The sequence below is a fragment of the Psammomys obesus genome, unplaced genomic scaffold (genome assembly GCF_907164565.1).
Source record: "Psammomys obesus unplaced genomic scaffold, mPsaObe1.curated_primary_1811, whole genome shotgun sequence".
In the NCBI taxonomy this organism is placed as follows: Eukaryota; Metazoa; Chordata; class Mammalia; order Rodentia; family Muridae; genus Psammomys; species Psammomys obesus.
This window is the reverse complement of record NW_026596125.1, coordinates 18,611,079-18,621,894: the sequence shown is the minus strand read 5'-3', so window position 1 is coordinate 18,621,894 and position 10,816 is coordinate 18,611,079. Positions and strand designations below refer to the sequence as shown.

The 10,816-nt window shown below is 43.1% G+C and overlaps 1 protein-coding gene across 1 annotated transcript in view; it reads left to right on the top strand.

Annotated features, from left to right (window-relative positions):
• The window catches only part of Pdzd8 (PDZ domain containing 8), a 63,612-nt gene extending 53,053 nt beyond the window's left edge, over positions 1-10,559 (top strand). The window contains exons 4-5 of the mRNA XM_055629982.1: positions 2,759-2,921; positions 6,006-10,559. Coding sequence (XP_055485957.1) covers positions 2,759-2,921; positions 6,006-8,206 — 2,364 coding nt within the window. The 3' untranslated portion in view covers positions 8,207-10,559. The remainder of the gene's footprint in view (positions 1-2,758; positions 2,922-6,005) is intronic.
• The last annotated feature ends 257 nt before the right edge of the window (positions 10,560-10,816 follow it).

The following is a 10,816-nucleotide window of genomic DNA, read 5'->3' as shown; positions in this document are numbered from 1 at the left end:
TGTGTGTGTGTGTGTGTGTGTGTGTGTGTGTGTGTGTGTGTGTGTGTATGTATAAGAGAGAAAGTTAAGCACATGTAGATGTCTTATAGACATATACACACATAAATAAATCCTTAGGAATTTGGGAGTTTAGTTTAATTATTTTCTTTGTAGTCTGTCACAGTTGGCGTTAGGAAGGTCCCTTGTATTTCTAGCTGGCTGAGGGTTTATGAGTGGATGTTGGGCTAAGTGGGTTTTCTTTTGTAAACTAGTGATTCCTGAGTGGTAACCAACCTCTGGTTACTGCAGTGAACTCCACTTACAGTTGTTATACTTTGTTCTATTACTGAAATGTGTTTAAATTTTGTCCATGTTTGGATATTACAGATACTGGTTTATAGTTTTGCTTTCTTGATTTGTCCTTACCTGTTTGTAATTCATATGTATAACTTTAACTTTAACGTTTGGTAGGTGAGCATGTTTTATCTTCTCATAAAGAACCACCAGTGTACAGTTGTAATCAGGAGCTCTCAGCCTGCCACCTCTGCATGCTTTGACCCAGCTTCAGTGTCAAGAGACCCTGTCTCAAAATAAAACAAATCTCCAGAACTTTACAAAACCCATTATTATAAAAACTAAAGAACAGTTTCTAATAAGGTTTATTTTATGAGCTACCAGTCAGGAGCAGTGAATTTCTAACTCAGCAGAATTTACATATTAAAGTTCTAAAAACAGATATGCTTGGATATTAGCAGGATTTTAGAAATATATTCTTTTTTTTTTTAAATCTTTTATTTTTTTTTTATTAATTACACTTTATTCATTTTGTATCCCCCCATGAGCCCCTCCCTCCTCCCCTGCCGATCCCACCCTCCCTCCCTAGAAATATATTCTTAAAAGCAAGACTGAGCGATGTTGGCAAAAGAATAATGCAGCTGCCCTGGTCTCTAATTGAGCACACTTGAATTATTTTATCGGAGGGCTGTCATGTCTTCTGTTCGTTTCCTTTTTTTTTTTTTTTTTTTAAATCAGCAAGTTGAATGAGAACAAATTGAATATTACTGTTATTTTAATTCCCAGGTGATGTTAATCTGCTGTATATATTCTGGATAAATTGAATGACAAGTAACAGATTTAGTTAACAAAACGCTCTGAATAAGATAAGTGGCATCTCATTCATCAGATAAATCTCAGTACAAATACACGTGCAAACTCCCTTTACATCCTTACAAAAAAGATACAGTCAAATCAGTTCTTCTAACTTCTCAGTCCTCCAGATTCTCAAGTCCCTTCATATTAAATGCCATCATATTTGCATTTAACCTACACTTATCCCTCTCTGTATACCTTAACTTCTTCTCTAATTGCTTCCTATAATTGTCGTAGTGTGTTGTTTCAGTAATAATGGCAAGAAACAAAGTCTGTATGCCATCAGTACAAATACAGTGTTTTTCTCAATATCTTTTAAATTTCTTTTTTCTTTTTGAGACAGGGTTTCTCTATGTAGCCCTGGCTCTCTTGGACTCACTTTGTAGGGCCAGGCTGGCCTCAAACTCACAGAGCCACCTGCCTTTTCTTCCCAGAGTACTGGGATTACAGGCACACACCATCACGCTGGTTTTAAATATTGTTAAAGATTATATTTTATGTGTATAGGTGCTTTCCCTGCACATAGGTTGTGTCCCACATGTGTGTATTGTCTGTAGAGGCCAGAAGACGACATTAGGTCTCCTGGAACTGGGGTTTGAGACAGTTGTGAATGACCATGTGTTTGCTGGGTGTCAAATCCCTGTCCTCTAGCCAGTGTTCTTCCACTAAGCCAACTTTCCACCCCCCTTAATATCTTTGATACATTGTTACTTGAAAGTAGAAGTCCAATTGAAGTTCCAAAACCCATCTGATGACAGATTATTTCTACTAAATTTGGGAAAAGCAATATTCAGGATTACATTCACAATATATGATTTTATTCACCATGTCTCAGTTTGACACAATTCTCAATTTTATATTAAAGTATAAGGAAATGCAAAATCTAACATTAGTCCTAGGTAATATGATTAGGAGTGGTTTTCTTTCTTTTTTTTCTTACTGTATGTGTGCTTCCTTTAAAAAGACTTTGAATACATGGTTTAATGTTCTTAGAATGTTCATGTTTATTGTTTAGCACTTTCATACATGTACGTATTTTGATATTTGATGTATATATTTGGATCATCTTCAGCCAAATCCTCTCTTTCACTTCCTCCTGGACCAGTGGCCCTCATACTTCCTTTTCTCTCACATCTTCATGTTCTCTTCTTTTCTGGTATGTTTTTATTCCATGTGTCTTCATGACATTCTCTCCCCCATTCCCTCCTTCAGTTTTCCCAGGTCTTCCTCAGCACATCCTCTCTTCCACATCCTGTCATCTTTCTTCATTTTTAATAACTCACTGAGTCCAATTAGTGCTTATCAGAAGTGGGCTGTCCGCTGCAGTATGGACAAGGAAGAGCACCCTCCCCCACAACCAGCAGCCAGAAGCTCCTCCTGCTCACTATTTCCTGCTCTTCTTTGCCCAGTGCGCGTGGCCTCCATGCGCTGAGCACAGGCGGCCTACCTCCTTTCCAAGTCACGATCTGAACACAGTAATTTCTGTTGTTACAGTAATGGCTCCACTTCTCATCTGTCTGTAATTACAGTCACAGAGCTTCAAAAGTCATGGCTGACTGGGGTTTTCTCAGGTGTATTTCTGATATCTCAATGTTTCCTTTCTTTCTCTTTTTTCAATCCTTTCTCAAAGGTTGAATTAATAAAAGGGAATTTACAGAGTGTTGGACTTACGCTTCGTCTTGTCCAGTCAGCTGATGGCTATGCTGGGCACGTCATCATTGAGACCGTGGCCCCAAACTCGCCTGCCGCACTCGCCGACCTTCAGCGGGGGGACCGCCTCATTGCCATCGGAGGTAATCACCCACGCGCCGTGTAGTGTAGCCTATATGTACAGAGAAACTGCAAAATGGGTTGGACTTGTTTCCCTCCTCCTCCTCCTCCTCCTCCCTAGTAGTGAAGGAAGCATCTGTTAGTTTTATAACAGAAAACCTTTGTTATAAATAAAATTGCAAAAGCTGCCTTAACATAAAACCTGTGCCAGTTCATCCTGATGTGCCCGTCTCTAATGTATTTTACCCGTAAACCACTTTACAGTCTTCCCTTCCCACCTCCTCCTTCATGTTTATTATTGACCATAAAACCAAGAGCTGGTCAGTAGTGCATCTGCCGCCATGACCCCAAATGTGCTCACGTTAGCAGCAGTCTCATAGAGGACCGGACAATGAACAGGAGAGAGACTGCTGTTTTGCCTCCGATGGAGGAGGGTAGACCTAATTCTGTCCCGAGGCTCCACCTTCCATGAAAGGCCTGTGGTTTGTCGGTGTGCTTCCGTTCAGGCCCCACCCAAATCTCTGAGAGATACCTCCCTGTCCGCTGGACTGCTGCAAATAATAAAAAGGAAAGCTGAGCTGAGCTCTTTGCCTGGGCATAGACATAGTGGTGTACTGCACTGCGCCCAGCAGCACAGAAGTCACCCGGCCTTCTCACACTTCAGGGTGCCCGACCCGTCTGTGGGAGGCTTCGAACACAGAGTGCGGGGCATGCTAGAGCATCGTGTGTTCTTTCATAGCTAAGACAATCAGGTAGAGCAGTACCTAATAAAGAGGGAGGCATCAGTGGTTGTGTTAGAGGAACTCTGCCTTTGATTCAAATCCGTCTTGACATTATGATAATGACAATGATCAGGTTGTGCAGCCTGAAACCAGTGAAATTAGCATTTGCTGTGGCAATCCCTCTGGTGGTGGTACACAAGCACCTTTCACACCACAGTCACCCAGTAGTAGTGGTCAAAAGTCACTCTGATTCAGAAAAACTGGGGTGGCGTCTAAGAATCTTGCACTTTGTTAGTTTCTTTTGTTTCCCCCCAAGACAGGGTTTCTCTGTATAGCCCCAGCTGTCCTGGAACTCAACTCTGTAGACCAGGCTGGCCTTGAACTCAGAGATCTGCCTGCCTGTCTCCCACGTCCTGGGATTACAGGTGTGCGCCACCACTGCCTAGCAAGAATCTGCATTTCTAGCAAGCTCCCCACGCATGCCTCCTGTTCCTGGTTCATAGGACGACATAAAGTAGACCTCATCCGTCACATAGCTCTCTGTATGACTATAAAAAGTTGGTTTCCTTCACCCAGAACCGTGGTTCAATATCAGTGTTTTTGCATTAATACATAACCTGTTTTGGTCTTACCTACAGGCCATTTAATCATTATTATTATTTTTTAAATGTACCTTGTAAGTTCTGTTTTCAATTACATGAGTAGCAAATACCTATTGCCCAAAATAAATAAGTCTAAGCCATACAAATCTTTAAGAGAAAAAAGCCAAAGTTACCTTTTCAAGGTATCCAATGCTCATGAAAGTACTGACAAGTTTTATTGATTAAAAAGTAATGTGTTGTGCACAATTGTTGTTAAAGTGTCAATCATAATAGAAAAAGGTTATTTGTATTAATGCGCACACATGATTTATGTGCGCTCGTGTCCGCGCACCAAATGCCTTCAGCGTCTGTGGAGGCCAGAAGAGGGCGCCCTTTCCTGGGAGAGGAGGGGCAGGGGACTGGGAGCCGCCACGTGGACGCCACGTGGACGCCAGGGACAGGGCCCCGTCCTCCGACAGAAAAGCTCCTAACTGCCAGGGCATCTCCCCAGCACCACAGAAAGACTGTTTCCTGGCGTCCCCCCCGTATAAACAAAGCCCTTCTGTGTTCCTTAGTAACTCATTTCTTTTAATATGTCGTCAGCTTTGCCATTCGCTAATAGTTCTTAAATACGTCAGAGGTGTAATTCATTTGGATTCACAAAAGTTTTAGTAATGGATTGGTAGTAGTAGAAATAAGATTGGCAAAATGTTATGTTTAGTAATAGAGTTAATTTTCCCGTTTTCTAAGTTCCAAGCATGTTTGAAAGAAAAACCCAGATTCCATACTTAGCTGAGTGACCATGGTACAGTGAGCGCCTGCACAGAGCACTGGGATGAGGCAGGTTTCCCAGGCAGAGAGAGGTGGGATTGGGGTGCTAGAGCTCACTCGATGACACTTCATCTGTGTGTCAAGCTACAGTGTTCCTGGGACATGATATTGTTAGAGAGTAGTAGTAGACATTTTTAGGCTAAGAGTCAGAGCTTACGAGGAAGCTCAGAGTTCCACTGGCGTTTATAGCTAGTAGGTTTTGAGCTGAACCCGGAAATCTAGCGGCATGGGTGTTAGAGCTGGAAAGATGTATTTATGACCATAGGTAAGGCCAGTGGTCAGGAGGAGGAAGAGCAGAGCACCAGAGACCAAGGAAGCAGAACTTGGAGTTGGATTGACAGCTGAGGGAACAGGGGAGTCAGCTGCCTCCAGGACTGGCTTAAGAGGAAGGCATCAAGTTGACTAAAGGTCAGGACAAGACAGTGTATTGTAATCGACTTGTTTACTTTAAAGCTACCCACCACTTATTCTTTCACTCTGAAAAAAAGGTGATCATTTATGGCTAATAACAGGATCTGTGAGAGGGTCTGTTACTTGCAGTATAGTATTTCACTATATTTATTTCAGACATTAGTTTCTAAATTTGAATTATTTGCTTGTAAGCCCTGGAGAACTTATTTGAGAACTTCAATAAAATGTCAGCTTTCCACCATTTAGAGTGTGGTTTATCCATTAGTAAGCCTGTTTAAGTGTGTCTCACTCTGCTTACTTCCACAGTTCAACTGAGACAGAAGGTTGTTTATGTCAGGAGGTAACGGGAAGCCATAGGAACTGGCAGCTGCTCAGTGTTTTCATATCATTTAGGTAGCAGACTGTTTCCAGGGCATCGTGCACTGATTGATTCAAAACTTAAGTGAAATATTTTTTGAGGGTTTCCTTATTGCGTTTCCTTTTATTCAGTAGCCATGAGGTGATGGCAGCAGATGAGTGTTATTGCTGTAACTTACATGCTTCCCTTCAAATCTTATACCAGGTGTGAAGATCACATCAACAGTGCAAGTGCTGAAACTCATGAAGCAGGCCGGTGACCGAGTCCTGGTGTACTACCAGAGACCAGTTGGTCAGAGTAGCCCAGGTGCGATGCTGCAAGACAGTTTGGGCCAGCTGGAAGAAAACTTTCTGTCAAGCTCCTGCCAGCCAGGTTATGAAGAGGAAGTTGCTGGGTTGCCAATCGATGCTGAAAATAGAGACCTTGATTCTGAATTTGAAGACCTGGCAAGTGATGTCAGAATACAGACAGAGTTCAAGGAGGAGGCACCGCCATCAGGCCACAGCCCCAAACGCACGCCAACAACACTTTCTGTGAAACCCCTTGGCGCTATATCCCCAGTTTTAAATCGTAAATTAGTTTCAGGAATTCATCCACCACCACAAAAACTTTCATCCAAAGAAGGAAATAAACCATCAGCTCTAAAAACTTCAGAGGCCACAGAAGCAGCACATGTGTCCAAGCCCCCAGGACCCACTTTCAAACCGCCTGTGCCACCACGACCACAAGTGAGAGTGCCTCTGCCTTCTACCGACACGCCAACTCAGGCAGACCCGGATGCTGTGGAAAAGCCGGACAAGGTGCTGCTCCCCCCTCCTCCCACAGAGAAGCCTGCTGAGAAGCCAGCGAGGAGCGCGGATCACGGAGATGATGTGCTGGCCGGCAAGCAGTCTTCAGCAAAGCAGGAGATGGTGAAGGATCTTCCTGCAGAGAGTTCTGGGCCTACCAAGGACACTTCAGATGACCATCCGCTGTGGGAGTCGTCAGAGGTTCTTTACCGTAATAAGGTGGGAAAGTGGTCAAGAGCTGGAGCGTCCTGTTTGTTTGACATAGAAGCCTGCCACAGGTACCTGAACATCGCACTGTGGTGCAGGGACCCTTTCAAGGTAGGGGGCCTCATCTGTTTGGGGCACGTTAGCTTAAAACTTGAGGAGGTGGCTTTAGGGTGCCTTGCCACATCGAACATGGAATACCTTTCAAAGTTCAGGCTGGAGGCGCCTGCACCTAAGGCCATGGTCAGTAGAACTGCTTTACGAAATCTGAGCATGCAAAAGGGCTTCAATGACAAATTTTGTTTTGGTGACATTACTATTCATTTCAAATACTTAAAGGAAGGAGAACCAGACCACCACATAGTTCCTAATGTAGAGAAAGAAAGAGAACTCCATATGGCTGAGGAAGTTTCTACACTCCCTAAAGAGGAGCATTTTGTGGCACAGATGAGTTTGTCGGAAAATAAGCATAGTTTCCAAGATACTCAGTTCCAAAATCCAACTTGGTGTGATTACTGTAAGAAAAAAGTTTGGACAAAAGCAGCTTCCCAGTGTATGTTCTGTGCTTATGTTTGTCATAAAAAATGTCAGGAAAAGTGTCTAGCTGAGACACCTCTTTGTGGAGCAACTGAGAGGCGAATAGACCGGACCCTGAAAAACCTCAGGCTGGAAGGCCAGGAGCCACTCTTGGGCCTTCCTCCTCGTGTTGAGATGGAATCGAACAAGTCAGTCAATAAAACAACAGGTTTGACAAGGCATATTATTAATACCAGCTCTCGTTTACTGAATTTGCGTCAAGTCTCCAAAACTCGCCTTTCTGAACCAGGAGCAGATCTTGTAGAACCGTCACCCAAACACACACCCAATACATCGGACAATGAGGGCAGTGACACAGAGGTCTGTGGTCCCAACAGTCCTTCCAAACGAGGGGCCAGTGCAGGGATAAAGTTGGTGAGGAAGGAGGGCGGGCTGGACGACAGTGTTTTCATTGCAGTGAAGGAAATTGGCCGTGACCTGTACAGAGGCTTGCCGACAGAAGAGAGGATCCAGAAGCTTGAGTTCATGCTGGATAAGCTGCAGAATGAGATTGACCAGGAGCTGGAGCACAACAATTCCCTTGTTAGAGAGGAGAAAGAGACAGTGGATACAAGGAAAAAATCGGGTGTTTCTGCGGCTTTGGCTAAATCCGGGGAAAGACTACAAGCCCTAACACTTCTCATGATCCACTATAGAGCGGGCATTGAAGATATTGAGACCTTAGAAAGCCTGTCTCTGGATCAGCATTCGAAGAAGATGAACAAGTACCCAGACGACACGGAGGAAGACCTGGAGAGTGAGCTCAGCCAGCTCATCGACTCGCAGCCCTTCAGCAGCATCTCGGATGACTTGTTTGGCCCATCTGAGTCTGTGTAACCGACAAGCTAATTACGCTTCAAATGGCTGGGACAAGAGGGATCGGGAGTGCCACGGGGCAGCCATGCTCAGTTCTCTCTCGTGCACTCTGGCCTGCTTCTACAGCTGCTTGCTTGTTTAAGAATGAAAAGGTGGTTTTCCAGCAGAAACATGACCAGCTCACCAAATTGGTTGTTTCAGGTTGTGCTTATAGTTATGTTGGTTTGTTTTTGTGGTTTTTTTTTTTAATTTATACTGGGAATTGGGTTTTATTAATTTATTTTTAACCTTTTCTAATTATGTAAGCTAACTTTTTGTGTTTGTGTATATGTGATGTCTCACTGTCATCTTTTTTTTTTTTTTTCTTTCTTCCTGGTTTTTGAATTAGTGTTAAATAAGGTCCTGTCTAGATTTCCTGAAATACTTTCATTCTCATTTTTCATCACGGTTAAAACAGCGAATTTGTTGCATGCCTAAATTGACAACAGTGATCACTGGGAGAACAGGTGTGAATCTTCTTCTGCGTCTTACGGTTGTCAGCTGCAATTGCTTGAGGCTTTTGTTAGATGGGGTTTGGGGGATTTTTGTTTTATTTTGCTTTCATTGATGTTGTTGTTGCCAAATGTAAATGAAAGCAGACCCTACAGCTTTAATATGTTATGCTGATTTAGTTTAATTTTTTACACATATTGCTTGCTTCTTATGCTTCTGGGGTATTTTTAAAGCTTTTATGCAGTTGAAGTATAGTAAAATTATAGCAGTTAACTAGAAGAGGTTGCATTGAATAGAGATTAAATGCAAAATCTAGTTGGTCAGGAATTTTGTAGAGAGGATAAGATTTCAGTACTAAAGAACAGTAACCAGTAGGATTTTGGAAAGTCTTTCAGATGTCGATGCTTTCCTTTGAAATGGAAGTTAGGAACGCTCATGATGATTTTTCGTCCTTCATTCTCCCATAGGAAATAAAGCATGTTCAGGAGACTTAAAATTTCACAGGACTTGTTCTGAAAATGACTGCATTGATAACTGGCTTTGTTTGAAAAGAGACGATGTAGGTGTGTGGTGTGGAGGCAGTCACACGGGGCATGAGGACCACATCCTACACCATCTGGTGTCCTGTGCCTTAAAGGAACATTGGTCATTCTGAACACTGTAGAGTTCAGGCTGTCTTCATTCATTGTAAGGAAAAGGGACAGTAGACAGCATCCACCACTCTGTCAAAATGAAGGCTTGCTGTGGTATGGGCCCATCTGATGGATGCTGTAACAAAACAGCTGAGGGAAGATGTGGGCTTGACCCTACTGATGTATCTTTAAAGTGTCAGCCTGTTACACCTGTAGAATAGAAAAGTGGTTTTCCCGTTACAGGTAACTATTATGATAACACGTAAACCAACTCAATTTAAAACTATATGGAACAGTTCTTCGGCTGCAGGAACATGCATAGTATAATAGTAAAAACAGGTTAACTCTTTAGGGAGCTGTGCAGCCATAAGCAGGTCACAAAGGGTCCCTCAGCTTCCCATCTCCAAAGGTACTCACTCTACCTCACAGGATTGTTGTGAGGAAAACAGAAGCATAACTGCAAAAGCGCTTTAAACAGTAACATGCTGTAAAAATAAAAGGTATCGCTTACATGGGAAAAACATTGTTGAGTGTAGAAGTTATTCCAGTCTTAAACTCAATAGCTAACTCTCATTCCTGTTATTAAGTGCGGTAAAAGGCCACAGACCTACCTTTGGCAGGTTATAGAAAAGGCTACGTCTGCTCAGCCCCCTTCACTCCTTTACTGTTTATTTAAGCATGCTCACAGCATATAAGAACACCACAATAGACTTCCCTCAGCAAATCCCAGAGGCTAAAATGTTGTTTCATGTCTTCTGTTTGAAACAATCTGCCTGATGCGTAGCCATGGTTCATCTTGTACACAGTAACTTGTCGTTGCTGCCCTGAAGGTGGACTGTCTGGGTGGCTGGCGTGTCTACGGATCAGTGTGGAGGTCTTCTCCTGCCCTCGCATGCAACTGCTGCATCTGGAAGAGCGGCCGGATAGCACACAGCTTTAGCTCTAAGGCTCTGCTCCAGCTTTCCAGTGTCTCTCTCTGTAGAACCAGTCATGGAGAGCTCCACAGTCCTGCTGCTGATGTCTGTAACATACACCTCCAATGTAGCGCAATATGTTTCTGTTGGGGGAGACAGTGGAGGCACCCCAGTTGTGCTATAGAGCAGGGAAGCGGGGGACTCCAAAGACGCTAGAGCAGAGTAAGGTGTAAGGCTTGAGTTGAAAAGGTTGTATTATATTACATCACTCATGTAATCTCGCTGCCGTGCTATGTTATCAGTAGCTAAAGTAATAATAAAGACGACCACGAAAAGTAAGAATATCTTCATTTGATGGCATCTGCAAAACAAGGTGATGGGTTCTTCTCCAGCGCTGTTGCCTGGTGTAACTCAGCCATGGAGACAAGCAAACAATCCGCTTTTACTACACAAGTAAGAAAAGCATTCAGATTTTTACTGTTGCTTCCTTACCTTTGGAAACAGATAGGGATTTTTTTTTCTGATGCTATAAATTAATAAATAGGCTATTCAGAGTGAGACCTGTCTCAGATGAAAAATTAGACTGTTAAAGT